This window comes from Notothenia coriiceps, unplaced genomic scaffold, assembly GCF_000735185.1.
Source record: "Notothenia coriiceps isolate Sejong01 unplaced genomic scaffold, NC01 NC01_scaffold00005753, whole genome shotgun sequence".
In the NCBI taxonomy this organism is placed as follows: domain Eukaryota; kingdom Metazoa; phylum Chordata; class Actinopteri; order Perciformes; family Nototheniidae; genus Notothenia; species Notothenia coriiceps.
The window spans coordinates 24,505-40,742 of NW_011338454.1; the positions used below are offsets into that span (position 1 = coordinate 24,505).

General features: G+C 38.6%; 2 protein-coding genes across 2 annotated transcripts in view; both read right to left on the bottom strand.

Moving 5' to 3' along the window:
- pnpla6 (patatin-like phospholipase domain containing 6) overlaps positions 1–10,624 on the bottom strand; it is a 34,956-nt gene extending 24,332 nt beyond the window's left edge. Inside the window, exons 1-8 of the mRNA XM_010768432.1 lie at positions 10,557–10,624; positions 6,293–6,381; positions 2,593–2,670; positions 2,078–2,131; positions 1,754–1,841; positions 1,575–1,657; positions 1,355–1,446; positions 1,099–1,239 (exon numbers count right to left, since the gene is read on the bottom strand). Coding sequence (XP_010766734.1) covers positions 1,099–1,239; positions 1,355–1,446; positions 1,575–1,657; positions 1,754–1,841; positions 2,078–2,131; positions 2,593–2,670; positions 6,293–6,340 — 584 coding nt within the window. The 5' untranslated portion in view covers positions 6,341–6,381; positions 10,557–10,624. The remainder of the gene's footprint in view (positions 1–1,098; positions 1,240–1,354; positions 1,447–1,574; positions 1,658–1,753; positions 1,842–2,077; positions 2,132–2,592; positions 2,671–6,292; positions 6,382–10,556) is intronic.
- A 672-nt stretch (positions 10,625–11,296) lies between these two features.
- Positions 11,297–14,629, bottom strand: atp5pd (ATP synthase peripheral stalk subunit d). Its single transcript, XM_010768428.1, has 6 exons — positions 14,562–14,629; positions 13,280–13,410; positions 12,364–12,460; positions 11,956–12,027; positions 11,593–11,655; positions 11,297–11,480 (listed from the first exon to the last, which is right to left on the bottom strand). The coding sequence occupies exons 2-6, from the start codon at positions 13,399–13,401 to the stop codon at positions 11,349–11,351; spliced, it is 486 nt and encodes a 161-aa protein (XP_010766730.1). The 5' UTR covers positions 13,402–13,410; positions 14,562–14,629; the 3' UTR covers positions 11,297–11,348.
- Positions 14,630–16,238: the final 1,609 nt, after the last annotated feature.

A 16,238-nucleotide genomic window follows, 5' to 3' on the forward strand; every position in this document is an offset into this window, starting at 1 on the left:
ATAATCACACTGACAGACAAGAGGGGTTTCCGCCGCAGGTTTATATGTACGTTATCTGCGCGTCCACATCTCCACGTGCAGTGCTGCATAAACACGGCTGAGTCAGCGATAACTTTCGAGGGGTGGAGGTATGCCCATTATTTTGAGTTTGTCTGAAGAATAGACAGGAATGTGACGGTGAGGTGCAAACTGTGTCCAGGCCTGAAGCTGTTATCCACTGCTGTAAACACCACGTCAAGCCTCAACAAGCACCTGCAAAGAACACATGCTAAGGTGAAGCTAATAGCTAAGGACCCCCGAACCCAGAGTGAGGATGTTGTGAGTGCGCCGCCGCCGACCCCGAGGCAACAAAAATTTGAATTTGGAGGACCAGTAACCAAAGCAGAGATGGACAGGCTTGTAGCATCCTTCAGAGTAGAGGAAATGTTTCCCATTTGCACAGTGGAATCACCATCGTTCAGAGATATACTGCGCAAAATACACATAGCAGGAGACAGAGGACAGCCATGGTCAGATAGGAAAACATTCAGGAGCTATCTGTTTCGCAGAGGCAAAACTGTGGCGCGCTTACACTGTAGGTGCGCCGCAGTCTGCGTGATCTGCCTGTAGGGAGGGGCGGGCCGGCCCTGCGAGTAAAGTAACGAGTTACTTTATGTAGAGAGTAACGAAGTAGTGTAATATATTACTTTTTTTTTTTAAAGTAATATGTAATATATTACTTTTTTTCAGTAACGACCCCATCTCTGTGTACAGACATGTTTTAGCAAGTGAAGGATTGTGCGGTGTCAAGCATTACTGTCAGAAGAAAACCTAGCAGAGTTAACATTATTCTAGTTTTACAGATTTTCTTTGTACAATTTATTTTGAAATTACCATAATTTAGAGAAATAAAATGTTTTTGAAAAAATTACATTTTAAGAAAAAAAAGTGTGTTTTTGTTTCTGAATGAATAAATGTGACCATTTGGCTTATATTTGTGTGTTGTGCATGTGAATCATATAATATCACTTTTTCAAGTATAGAAAAGAAGTTGAAGTTGAAGATGAACTCCCCTAAAAATAAAACAATCATAGACATGAAAAAAGAAGATAAACCTACCGGACATTTTTGAGCATGTACAGCACCTCGGAGGGGAGGTGTGAGTTGGCCACATCAAACTCAGTGAGGTCCGCCTCCAGCACTGAGGGAGGGGGCTCCTTGGCCTGCAGGATTGGCACCTCCTTCTTGAAGCGTAGGATCCTGCACAGCAGAAGGACAGTGTGATATGAGGAGGGGATGGGAAAGTGTGTGAACTTCTTACAGTGAACTTTCAGTCGAAGTTTTTCTGTTGTTAAGAGAAAGCTTTCTTATTTACTTTTTGGCAATGTTGAGCATCTTCTGCTTCTTCTTTAGGCGCGGCCGAGAGGAAGAGGATGTACCCACCAGGGAAGAGGTAGACTGTGAGACCTGTTGAGAGACATGTTGGTTATAAAAATAGCCCTTATATATTGCCAAAAGCAGCCTGTGATAACTACAACACAGACGTGCAGGCTTGCTTATTGAGTATTTTCATTTTCTGTCATCCAAACACTCACTTTACGCATGATCTTTCGGCCGTAGAACATTACTTTGTCCCTCTTGCGAAAGCGGTATTTGGGGGCCTGCTGAGCTTCTATGTCTGAAAAATAAGAAATGACATAAAACCTTCAAAACACATTACTATTTTTACATATTCTCAATGCATGGTGAGATTGGATTCTTAGCAGATACTGACTTCGAAGCTGGATCCTTCGCAAGATGAAGAAGATGAGGATGGCAATGAGCACTATGGCGATGCCCGCACCAATCACCATCCCCACCATCTGCACAGAAAAGAAGAAGAGAAGAGGAGAGTGGATGTGTTTACAAGGTCAAAAGCTGACAAAATCTAATGACTGATTCACTTATATTATATTTACTTTGATGTTTTTAAGGTCTAAGAATGACTTTATTAAATCATCTATATCTTTGTGCTTTCTAAATACTCCAGAGCTACATTATATGTTCTGGCTATTTATGGGAAAACATGTATGGCATTAATACAATTTGCTGCACTTACCATGCTCGACTGTAGTTCCTCCTCAACAAATGTCTTGATGTTATTAAACCCATCCTAGTGTAACAGAAAAATACAGAGGATTACAAGCAGCCGCTTTAATAGCATACCCAATGGCTACAGCTGCAACAGTGATTTTGCAACAATATTGTAATGGTTGACAACTGCTTTAGGAAAATATTAAGAAGATGTTATAATTAATAAATATCAGTTATGTTGATATAAGTCAAGTAATAGAACAGTTTGAACAGTCCAAGAACATCCATTTATTGTAATTCAGGGTTGAAAATAAACTTTTGCAATATCCAGATATCTATTTCTAGTCTCCCATCACAACATTGATATCATAACTTATATTGCCCGGTCCTAGGGGCAAGGCCCAGGCGATGAGTGTTGGGAGATGATAGGAGCCTACTACATATGAAACACCTAGATTAAACTATTTTTGATCAAGAACAACAGTAATGTTTGAAAAAAAACAACTGTATTTTCAAAAAAGTAGAGATTTAAAAACTCACGTTTGCTTCCTCAAATAAAGCAGGTGTTGTATCTGCTTCGCTTGGTCCATTGTCTATGTCAGTGGGGACGAACTGGACCTGATAATAAAGATAGAAGGAAAAAAAAATCACATCATCGTCTGACTCGTCTGAATTCCTACAGAAAGGTCAAAGTCTGCTGATCACTCTACAAGATAACGTTTGCATATGACCCATGCCCCCCCTAATGTGGGTCAATCCAGTGTTAATGTAGTTTGACCTTGAAATAGCTGATGGATTTGTTTTATTCAGTCACATGTGGATGTAGGGGGTAATATGGTCTTGTGCTGCTATAGGGGGTGTAGCCTCACTACCTACAAACAAGGCTCCATGAGATGACGACAAGACATAATGAAAACTGATGGAGCTGGATTTATGTGAGGCAGAGAGACAGAACGCAACAAAGCATGAAAGAAAGAAAAGGATCAAAATGTTGTGTTCCTATTCATGTGCATTGCCTCCCAGCAACTACACAGAGGAAGAATACTCTTAAAAAGCTGAGTAGATTTTCCATTTAGCTTGATGAATGACTTTTTATCAGTAAAGTTCAGCAAACATTGAACTAAGTAATTCTCTAAACAAGATTGTCAGTTCAGGGAGTGGAGATCCTGTAGCCAAGATAAGCTTGTTTGTTTCACTCCAGTATGAGTGTGCAAGAGTAATATGTTTTTAGTGTCTTGGCTGACAGCCAAAGAAACAACATGTCTGTTATCAGTGGATATTGATTAGTGTGAGGAGCTAAGGTAGTAAAAGGCACTGGGGAATATTCAATGAGTGCACAGAAAGGATGTGCACACATAAATACACTGTAGCTGGAGGCTTATAGGAGCAATGTAGTTTGTGAATCAAAGTGTAAGTGTGGAAAGTGTTCACGTGGGCAATTCACAGTTTAAAGGTGGTGTCTCCTATCAATTGAAAGTCTGTTACTAAAACACTAGTGGAAATCTTAACATGAAGAGCTATGCGTGTGAAGACATCACAATACGTCACATAACAGGAAGTGATGGGTTGATTATCAGAATCGATTTCTAGCTTTAGGTTATTATATTTATTTTCCTAATGTTTGCTTAGAATTCTCATTAAGAGAAAATATTTGTCATGTTAAGTTCAGACCGAGCCTTACAGATCTTGTCATCCTTCTTAGCTTTGGGTCGATTTAGAGACGCTTTATCATGTACATCGTAGGGTTAATGTCTGGGAAAGTTATTTTCAAAGCAGGAGCATTTGCAATGTTTTAGACTTGCAAGCTAACAGTCAGCCAAAAATAAAAGATATGCTAAAACTTGATATATGAAAATAAACTACAAATAAAAGGAGGGCTTCTTCCTTATGGGAATATTCAGGGGTGCCGCCAGGGATTTCGGGCCCCATGAAAAGATATCACATTGGACCCCACCACCAGGCCCAGGCCACGCCAACCAAGCACAATGCTGTAACCACACCTCCAGAACCCAACCCACCCATTTATGCTTTAAATAACTCTACCTGTACAGGCTTGCATCTATCTTGTAGTCCAATACTAACTAAACAATATTTACTGACACTCAGCGGTGAAAATATAACACTGTGCAGACGTGCAACATTCTGCTGCAGTAGAATTCACTATTTTATATAACACTAACATTCCTGACAATAGACCTCAATAGTCATCTTTTATGGTGTACATGCCTTTTTAATAACATTTTTGAATGGAACATTTAAAAATCATAATAAATATAACTTAAATATACATGACCTCTTAAATTAAAATAAAGCGAACATTAACACCAATATTATAATTTATAAAATGCTATAATAACATAAGCAGCAGATTTTAAATTAAATATACATACCAACTACAAAATAAGCGGGTATTACTATGAGTGTCTGAGCTTTTTTATAATGGCTCGCAGCGGCCTGGAGCGACTGGTGTTACCATGTATGCCGTACCAGGGTTGTCGCAATGGATTTCCGTTTGAGTGTGAGTACTAGGAATGCGCACGGCACATGGTCCTTCCCCTCTGCGGCGCTCCGCCCCCCTCGCTCTTCATTATGCCGAAAGACTATTCGTCGACACCTCTCATATACGACGTCCCTCCACCTAGGTGTTGCGTGAGTCCTTTGCTTGCGATCGAGGCAGAAAAAATGACACTTTCCCTTTACACTGAGCTACAGACTCTCCGACCATAAACACGTTGGACGTGTTTGTGTTTATGCGTGGTACTTAATCTTACCACTTTATGTTACATTTTATGCTTTTTAGGTTCGAGTGATTTTGGTTGCGAGTTGAGTGCGTTGATGATGATTGGCGTTCAGTCTCTCGGGCTCTACGAAACTGGGAAACACTTAACATATGACTGCGCAAACTGCGCATACTGGATTTTTTTTCGGCAAAAATTCGTCGTCTCGAGTTTAACGAGGAAAAGGGAGACTTAATGACGGGAATACAAGCATTTTGTATAGTTAGGATGGTAAGTGAAAAAATAACAATTAAAGTTCGTTCAAAATTCGTATTTACATCGCTTTTTTTTTGTTGGACGTTCTACGAGAAATTTCCCGTTCCGATACCATTGCTATAACCTGTGATGTGTGCCTCTGTACTACTTTTTACTGACTCTGTCGATTTTCCGGACTTAAATCGTGGTCGGTAGTCCTGGAAAAGTAAAGTAAAGGCAAACAACAGCAATGTGAAATTATGGNAAATATTTGTATCACTCATTGAATATAGCAGGAAAGAAAATGAAGGGTGCAGAATCGCTGATGGTTTAAATCTCCTTAGTTACAACGTTGTCCATTTTAGACAAAGGCTTATTATAGTTACAGCCCTAATAACATTCAATTTTCTGGGACTCAATATGTGTCTTGGTCTTTTCGTTGTGATCGCTAAATTCAACTTTGTTTATAATATTATCACTATAACACTGACCCAGATCGCTGGATCGCTAGAAACACCGCTGTCATCAGTTTGGCAAGGGCTGTTCCATGCTCTGCTCAACCTCCCGGCGGGAGGCTCCCGCCTTCCCCAATGGACTCAGTAGCGCCCCCTGCTGCCGTGGAGCATGTGCCAGCCACGGCGGAATAATACTGCCAAAAGTCACGTGACTTTTCTGCCGTGAGAAGAAAAAGCTTTGTAGTTGTAAAAAAATGTGTGTACTTGTAAAACCTATGCTGAATTTGTCTCTGAAACATGATTTATTAGAAAAAATGTTTTGTGTTTGTTTGATAGATAAGTTTTTTCTTTGCAAAACTAAATGCATTAGTTTGTAGATGGTGTTTTGTATTTGCAAACCACATTGTGTTTGTTAGTGAATCATGAGGCATTTGGAAAACCTGTTTAGTTTGTTTGTGGAGTTATGGCAGGAAATTAGCTCCATACATAACCTAAATGCACGTTTTCATTAACTAATATAGGATGCTTGTGCAGTCTTTTGTGCTTGTGGACTGCTACACAGTATTTTGTGTAAGATCACTGTCTGTTCACGTTTTATATGTACAACTTGTGACTGATCGTCTGTGTGTCTGAAACAGGCATTTCACTTCACCCTTACAAAGGATGACACTTGTCAGCTATACAATTTATGTTAGCCCACTTACTGACTTCTATTTGGCACATGGTATATTTACTTTTTTTGTAGCTAAACTCGATTGCTCACTTTTTTTGTTTTTTTATTAAATATGCATATACATCTAGTGAAAAACCAACCTCTTGCGTGTCTCCTTGGACCTCTTGTTCTGAGGTACTCTGTCCCATTGTCACCCTGTTTCTTCATAGGGATGGTCCATCAACGGCCACTGGAAACAAAGACAAACATGATTACAAAACTGACCTTGTGGCATGTCACAGTAGAAAAACACGGGTGAATGGTTGAATGTTTGCTTAGGAAATGTAAATATTTTCCTGACTTTTCATTTGCATCCATGGATAGATGTTACCTTGCTTCTAGGTACTTAACATTAACAAACATCCACTCACTGGCTATTTAGAGCTTTCTCATTGTGAACTACACAATTAACTCAGCATAGTTTGTACTCCTATTAGGAGCATGTAACATTGTAACAGGGACATACATGCACACAAACAAACACATAATTGCTTTAAGCTGCTGTAAAGAAAAACACGTTTAACCAGAAAGAGAATATGAAGCAGGGGATTAAAAAACAACTGTTTATATTCTCAATTGTCTGGTTGAAACAGACTTAATCTCTACTTAAAATCCGTTTAACCGAGCATTAGAATCAGAGAGGGATCAAATGATTGCATCCTACAGCAGCACACGAGGGAGGACACTAGTCAAGGCTAAGTCTCTGTCACACACACAGCAAGCTATCGAGATAACAGATAGCAAAAGGTTCCAGATGGTAACCCCTTCCCCTCTTTTTATCCCAGAATGGTCTCCTTACTGTCCCAATTCATCTGTGGCGCTTCTATTGGGGATTCAGAGAAAGCATTTAGGGCAGCATAATAAAAAAGTGTTTGTAGGCATGGTTTTCCTGTACAATTTCTCTTTTTTAAACCTGTGAGCATGTTCAAGGTTCAAGGCTTTTATTAGTCATACGTACATAGCTACAGTGTAGTTATGACGATGGAAATCTTAGGTCACAGGCTCCACCAACAGTGCAATACAATAAAATGTATATTAATATGTGTAAGAAATTGCGGTTAATGGAGAGGTTTCCCTATAGCCGACAGCTTGAGGTCTCTGCCTCTGATAACTGTGACATTGTGCTGAGAGGCAATAATTCCCAAAGTTCATCGAGGATGGCTACATACCACCTCTCTGCCAGTACAGACGGATTCAGCTGACACGGGCTTATGTGCTGGAGCTGGGACACAAGCTTCATTCACTGCCTATGAACAAATAAACAGCTAATGCTAGCTTAGCTCGTTGAGGTCCACCGATTTCCCACTCCTACACCAGCAGAAGTGAGGCTGGAGGGTAAACTATTGGGCTAACAAGACACTCCATGTGTGCTGAGGGCATACAAAGTAGGATACAGCAGCAGAGCGAAGAAGCCTCTAAACAAGAAAGCGTCTCACGGCTAATAGCCAACACTTCAAGACCATTAGAGAAAAGTCATTACCATAGCCGTAGAAGTTACAACAAGCCTCTTGTTCTGTGTCTTAGGTATTTAAAGATGTTTTAGTGCATGTTCATATTGGTAAATAAGGATATTGTATAGTGATTGCATCTCCTCTGGCATTACATTATAATGCATTGATTTATAAACACTGTACTTCAGTTGCTCTTGGTGTATACTGCTAATAAAATGACTAACTTCAGAACCAACTAATGTTAAGTTGTTCATTTGATTATTACTTTTGACAATGTCTTTTTCAGTAATTTTACGGCAAAATGATCAAGAATGATTATCTACAGCCCTTTGATAAACATCAAATTAACTGGTAATTAAATAAATCCTTTAAAAAAAGTCATTAGGAATAGTAAAACAAATGTCCATCAACTTCATAAATTTCAATTCACAATGAAATGAAACAAAGAAAAGACGCTTATCATTTCATTTAGGAAGACGGTTCAAGGTTTAATGTTTTTCTTTTAGTATGTGTGCCTAAAACTGAATGAATTTCCAATTACCGTCAATTCAGTTCTTACAATTAAAAGCCATCAATTTATTGAAGGCTTCAGCTCTTATCTGACATTCAATGTAAAATAATGATGTGTTGTGCTTATATTGACTGTTAAAAGGTTTATTAAAGAACATATTTGCCAATGATACCAGCAATGTCCCAACATTGTCCAGACTGAATATGAGGTAACAACACAGATTGGCATCAGCTGCATCCCTTGTCTGATGTATTTACTGCTGAAATCTATAATATCTGTGGCTGGGAGAGGGTGGCTGAACTGCTGCATGGATGAAACTAAAGCAGTGAAAGGGTGAGGATGCAGTGTCATGTTACATGAAGTACCCCTGTGAGTCACACACAAACAGAACAGGAGGCTGCTGCGAGGGAATCACCACTTCAAGCACACTTATTTATAACCAAAATATATTATATTGAAGTGCATTTGAAAATTAAAACATTTGACTTAATCTTCCAATATTGATTAATCATAAAAAGGTTATAATATGGTCTTCATTATTTTTCAGACATTGTTAATGACATTCTCGTATACAAGTGGTCTTTTAATGCAGAGTGCAAATTAATAAAAAAAGTAAATTATAAGAAAAGTGTGTTTGACACTGAAAGCTGTCACCATGCTTTCAATCTTAAGAGTGCAAATTCAACACCAGCCAAATGTCAGCAATGGGCAGGCATATTTATCAAATCTTTTACTATTTTTAAAATTGCCTTTCCAAAAACAAGCTTGTAGATTTTGGGATATAACTGTTATATGTAGTGCTCTTGTAAAACATGTCTTACTCTGCCTCTTGTAGCAGAGTCGGCTATCGCAGCAAGCGATGTAACAAAACGTACTTGCTATTACTCAAAACATGTTGCTTCACATTACACTTTGCCTCAGATTGTCTCTCTTTTCTCTGTATATAGCATCAAGTGTGGTGATACAACTGTAAGAAAAGCACAGGCCTGTTATCCCCGGAAATGAGACTATAAGCAACGCATTAGCCTCCTAGCAGTGCCTCTCTCCATGCAGGCCTATTCTCATTGTCCTCTATGTACAATGAAGCTAGTGTTGACTCTTCAGTCCAGGGACAGACCTGGGCCAACTACTAACACAGCCATGTCTGTTTTCACCTAACACAATACACCCTCCAGGCCATGATATTCACAAAAACGTGCCTGTATGATGATGCATTTTAAACCCCCTTTTAGGAATATGTATGGCTGGAAAATGTCTGCCACAAGGTAAAGCCATTACTGTGACTCTGCACTATATCCACATTTGAAGGATGTTGCAGTGCCAGTGCAAGAAGACAACCACAGATGAACATTTATTTGGTTGAATGTGCTACTTTTAACACTGTGCTGGACTATCACCTTTGACCCTGAAGGTTTAGCCAACTGTACACTTCACACTTTATGGAGAGAGATTTTAATAAAACTATAAGAAAAGACAACATAACACAACAACATACAGGCATCAGCAAACTTCTGACCAAGGTCAACTCAGAGGTTTGACATGATCTCATAATTCCCCCTACCCAAATAGTTTTGCACCTCACAGAGGTGTTGACTTACTGACATCTCGTAAATCCCATGGCAGGATTGTTCAGTTGTAAACACATATGAAACGCGGGGAACCACTTAACAGAAAATTAAAACAATTGTATAATTTTCTACCAATAAACCTCAAGCTACGACACGAAATACGTAACGTTGCTAATTCGCAGGTGTAGTTCGTATAGGCTACTCGCATGGGTGTATTGATGTTGAGTGTTTGACGCAGTGGTGTACAGTTAGCTAAGCTAGCTAACGGGCAAAGGAAGCACACAGGGGATTGTGGATACATACATATAGTTAGGCCTTATTGTTTATATTCGGACAAGTGTTAAATGTGTGATTTCAGCCTTGGGAAACGTTAAGCAAATGTGGTAGTATTATTTGTTAGTATTTCGTAAGATTCGTGGGTTGAAAATAGCAATCACAATAACTCTCCAGCGTCCAGGGCAGAGGGCACCTGCCTGAATATCCCATCCATATCGTAATCCCTGCGGCTAGCGCTGTCACTGGGTAACCGTAACGTTAGCTAGCTTTCGATGCTACATATGTCTGTTTCCTGTGGTCATCATCGCGGATGTGGAAGTAAAGCACCTCAAAGCCATCATTTATGTTGAATAACATTAGGGTTGTCTTTTTGACCTCCGCAGCAGCAATCATACCGTTATTGACACACACTTGAAGGGGTGGCCCCTGTTTTCACTGCGCGGTAAACACAAAAACGCGAAAATAAAACGGTCAATAAATGACACGACCGGGAGCTTACATTTGTCATACTAACAATATGTCATCAAATAATACATAGCCGTTTCAAGAATGCATTTACCTGATCTGATAGACTCCCGTCAATCGGCACTGACTCAAATAACATACAAGGGAAATCACTGATGAAGCCCCTCCCGTTTTCCTTCCACCAGAATTGTAGCCAATCAACTGAGAAGCTGTAAAGATGGGCCAATCAAAACGCCTATTTTTGGGGAATGGTGTATATTCCACCCACATACATGTAAATAAATAGTGTCTTTCCAATCATTTTTGTGGAAGACAGCCAGTACATCGCCGATTGGGTAACATCAGGACATATTGCATTTGTCTATAACTGCAGGTAAACTTTTGAGCGTTTTATTCGGACTTCGACATGAGACACACGGGCAAGTTTGAACATACAAAACACTGTATGTGAATTTAATTTAAGCTTTATATTACTGATCACAGATAATAAATTTCAATTACTTTATATACCCGACCTCTGTACTCAGAGGTCTTCATCAACACGTCTACTTATTAAATTAGCCAACAACTCTTAGGTAATGTATTTATTTATTTATATATAAGCTCAATAGCTCAAGCCTTGGAAACATATTATCGTACAGTGGTACTGGCTACAGTTATAAACCCAAGAGGATAGCATTATTCTGCAAGTCAACATGTTAGCAAGAAGCCTTTATATCGCTACCCCTGCGGGCTCAAACTATAGTATCACAGGCTGTTACTGGTCTTAATGTAAAAATAACAGTCAAGAAACTGAAAATAACATGCGCATCAAATAATGAAATAAACAAATGGTTCTCTTCCAAATACATAAACTTTATTGATGGGCGAGTGGCCAGAAATATGATTACAGGCTCGCAATGGGCTGGTGGGGCCAGTAGGGATATTTTTCCTTGTCCAATTTGGTCTCGGGGAAGTAATTGTTGAGGTCCTCGATGGTCATCTGATCGACTGGAATCATGTCCTTAAATTTACCCAGCTGAGACCAAACATGGAAGAATAGAAAAAGAGAAGCAGAAAAAAAACAGTAAGGTTATAAATGCAGGTTTACTGATGAAGTGCAAGAGTGGTTTTAGCAACAAATGTCTCACCTCTTTCTCATATTCAGCAATGCGGGCCTTGGAAGCTTCAATGTAGGCTAGAGCATCTTTATTCTGTAGGAGAAATATGAAATAATTAGACCTTACACTTCTACAGATAATGCTGGTACTATCAAATAATACATTTCAATGAATTCTGGTTCTGGTTTCTGTCTTTCCTTGCTTTAATTAACTAAAAAAAAAATCAGTGTCAGATGGATTTCGTTAGTGTTAACTATTGTGTATATTAACATCATTTAAGTGCTTATTAAAAAAAATGGCATAGTTACCAATTTTGGTTTAACGATCTTTCTTTTTATAAAAAGTCAACCAATTATACAACTTTATACCGTTGTTGTAGGTGTAATCACTTACAGTTTCAGTCTCCTGTGCGTTGATGGCGGAGGTCTGTGTGTCCACAGGCTGAGGAATCTGCAGGGCTTGGAACTGTGTGTAAAAAGAGCATTTTGCATTTAGCACTGTAACACATAAACTGCAATTATTCAAATAGCACTGCAAGTCATTAAATCTGCAGGGGGGAAATAAGTTATTTTAAGACAAAGCTTCAGTGACAAACCAAGATTTGTCAGATTCTACTGCCTTTAGAGAATCCTTTGAATTCACCATTTATTTGGGTCCTGTATTGTGTTTTACATTATGTGGAAAGGTCTCAGTAAAGCTAACTACCAGTGTCAGATGTGGGATTTTACTTACACCCACATTTCATTGAACGACTGCATTATGCTCATGATCAGTTAAATACTGCCGTCAAGTAAAGCTCACCTTCTTCTCAAAATCATCAACCATCCCAACTTTGGCCACCGTGGTCCGGTAGAGACTCCAGTCAATGGCTGCAGCAGTCTCTGGCAGGGAGCTCAGTCTGGTTCAAAGAGACAATGGGAGTTTAACAGACAATATAGGTACAGTAAGCAAACTCAAGAGGACATCAAAGATTCAAATGGGTTTTTAACAGTTAAGAATAAGCCAATGTGTTCCCTAGTTGATCAAAAAGGTGAGTAAGACAATAACTGTGCAGAGACAACTTAATAACCCATTAGCATCAATTGCTAATAAGAAACCCAATAAAATGCATATAAGCAAAAATAATAAAATGACAAATACACGTAATAAACTGTTTTTGTCCGCATTCATGAAGTAGAGGAGGTTTTCCTAGTAACACTGTGGGCAGCTGATGCAGTGAGAATTTATAGATGAATGTACACTGGTTTAAATAGTCTCCTGTGTTGCCGAGTTCAGCTGGAGAGTCTATTCCTTGTACACACTGTAAAGCCCCCTTAGACAAGTGTCATTTGTGACATTGGGCTTTATTAATACAATATGATTGATTAATTGATTGATGTGCACGCTCATGTCCTACTTGCACTCCGGGGCTTAAACAAATAGCACTACACTCCTGGCCAAAATGTCCTTAAAAACAAGTCAGAGTTTGAATTATAACTCACTTAATCTCCACAAGTAAACATAAGCATTGGTGGTCTCAAGAAGCGCCACCTCCACCTGTTCGCACAGGTAACTTTCTTGTTTCCCCACGCACAATTTAATTTATTTTTTCCATGCTCCGTCAAACCACATTTTTCACAATTTACTTCTCTAAAGTACAGTTCAACACTATAAGACCTAAATTGATTCAAGCTGACTTGGCATAGCATTCTAAGCCTGTTGTTTGTGTTAAACTAACTTGGCAGCGATGGCATCACTGCGAGTCTTCAGAGCATTGAACATGCTCTTCTGGTTGGGTGGGACCCTCTCGGCAAACGCCAACCAGTCAATGGCCTTCACGGCTACACGGCGGCCTGCCATTATGTATGTCTGAAAGGAAGAAGGAAATCTTGTTCGTCAAATCAAACCCATCAAAAACATGAAAATAAACCAGGCTACTACGGAAAAAACTATTTTCTGGTTATATACACACACAGAGTTGCAAGTTAATGAAGTACATCTAGCTAATACTAATACTATAGTACAGTACTGCAATAAATCCCAGCTGCATAAATGTTGATATTCAATGTGTCTTGAAGCTATTTGGGAGTTTGACAGGAGAGAAAAACTCAAGGTCCCTTACTTAGTTTTTGAATGAACTTTTGTCTGCCAACAAGGTCAAAAGTGAAACGTAATACTTGTGTTTTAGGTAGGTGTTGATAAAGTGTATGATCATCTTGCAAGTTGTAATCGCTGGCGAATATTTTACCCCGTTTATATCAGTGAGGGTAAAAAACGAATATTTAAAAAAAAAACGAAATATGGATTTCAACATGTTACCCTTAACAGGATGTATTTGGATGTAGGATGTATTGCAGCGCTGTGTGTAATGAATGTGTAGCAGGTTTAATAATGACAGAGTCCTTCTTAATTTCCACTATGTAATGTATACTATGTAGTGATCGTCTACGTTAGCCATACGAGGGTTGACATACATGGGAAGACATTTACCTGCTGCTGACACAAAGGTTATATGTAGCCATATATAGATGAAAATAATTGATTAATTAGTGCATTATTGTTGCAGCCTGGACAGAGAAACATACTTGTATTTGCAATTTAAGGCGCATTGTGATGTTATAAACACATAGCAGTTTGTGTTAAGGACAAGTGGCGTTAGCGTCAGGTATAAATGCATTTTCGAAAGTGAGGTTTCGAAAAAAGACTATGCTACATTGTAAGGAATGTTTTTTAATAACTAATGGAGAAGTTGACAAGGTGAAAACACATGTTTGACCATAGGCATTCAATGACACCAGGCCCTTGACATTATGTTTAAGACTCCTGCTAGCTCTGTTAGCTTGCTAGTGAAGGTCAGTCAAGTCTCTCTATTACACAGGGTTTTTCACAAAACACCCAGGAAAATATACGTGTACTGTTGAAAACCATGCACAAAGACACGTGTATAAGTTGCACAAACAACTATTTAAACAGACGTTCTTTAGATTTCATTTAGGAGATCGCTGCTCGGATGTACTCACCTCGCTGCTGAAAGAGTAGTGACGTAGTGGAGCAGCGGAAGTGGTTTTCTTTATGAGTGGAGGATCAGCAACATGGCCGCCACCGCCCTCTGCTGGACGGGCAGGGCAGCTACCGAGAGTTACACTGCCCATTTGTCCGTCGGAAAAGCTCACAATAGGTCTGTAGTCTCTGACTGTACATTTGGCAAAGGTGGAAAATGTACTAACATCTTGAACTTAAATAAAAGTACAAGTAACACTTTGTAAAAATACTATGTTACAAGTCAAAGTCATCCAATCAAAATGTTACTCAAGGTAACGTAAGTAGAAAAGTATAGCATCTGAATATATTAAGCTACCAAAAGTAAATCTACTCGTTTTGCAGATTGGCCCATTTCACAATAATACATAATATGTTTTGATAAAAACAAAAACATATTAATTCAATGAAGCTGGTAAATGTGCAGCTAGTTTTAATGACTTTGTATATTAATTGCAGGGTAAATTGTGAATTTACTCCAGATGTAACCAACGTCTAATTTAAGTGTTGATTATATTTCACATCATTTATCCAAATCTGCAAAGTAACAATATTTTTTGAATAAATGTAGTAGAGGGAAAATACCCTATTTACTTCTGAAATGTGTTGTACAAAAAAATGAAATAGGCTACTCGAGTTCAATTAACAAATTCTACTTAACTAGAGTAGGCCTACCTGTGTACTCAGTTACTTTACATCCCTGACATTGAGGATAAACTGTATATTTACAACTAGGTGCTTTGGAGTGAAAATAAATACCTATATTAAACTGCAAGTCGCATTACTCTTGTTACTGTTGAGCCATATAAACCAGACATACGATCATTTTGTGTAGTGCGACTAGAACCTAATAACATAAAAATAAGACTGAGGGAAGTAGTTTTTCTTCTTAATTAAAGGTATAAGTACTTGCAATTAACATGGCTATAGATTAAAAAATATAAATGATTACCTCAGGGATCAAAACAACGGGCAGAATGAAATCAATTATCGCACCACGTTCACTATGTTGTCCAAATGTCATCAAACTGATAATTTGTGCTCATTTTGCCATATTTCTGGATTTATTTTAGCTGGAAGCATCATTTGCAGGTGAATATCGGTCTCTTTAGGTGCGCAGCAACCGCACAAGGCCCACCACATTTTACCAACTGTCCTAACGCTGTTTTATTGGGCAGGAGGTTTGTGTGAACAGCCTTCCAACTCCAACTCCCTTTTTTTGGAAATGACAATGAATTAACAATAAATGTTAAATTAAAAAGTATTTACCATTACAAATGTGTTGATAAAAAGTGGAAAAGAAGACAGAGTTGTGTTAAAATTGTTGTGTTAAAAAAGGTTTTACTCAAATTAAGGCTGATGTTAACATATCCACAAAAGTGTGTATTTGCAAAGTGTTTTATGAATAGTGTCTTCGCTCGTTTGACGTATAAAGTTGTGTAAATGGCACGATATTGGAAAAATCACAGTTGTAATTATTAGGCCATTTTAAGGTTCCATTATAAAACAATTAGGCAAGTGGGCAGGCAATGCTTCATTTATTGGTAACAATGGTTGCAGTTTGGCAGTGCTTTCACTCGAAATACATAAATAAAAACATTATATTAATGAAGTCTGTTGAAATGTGTTGAATAAGCGCAACTCCTACTCCACTAATT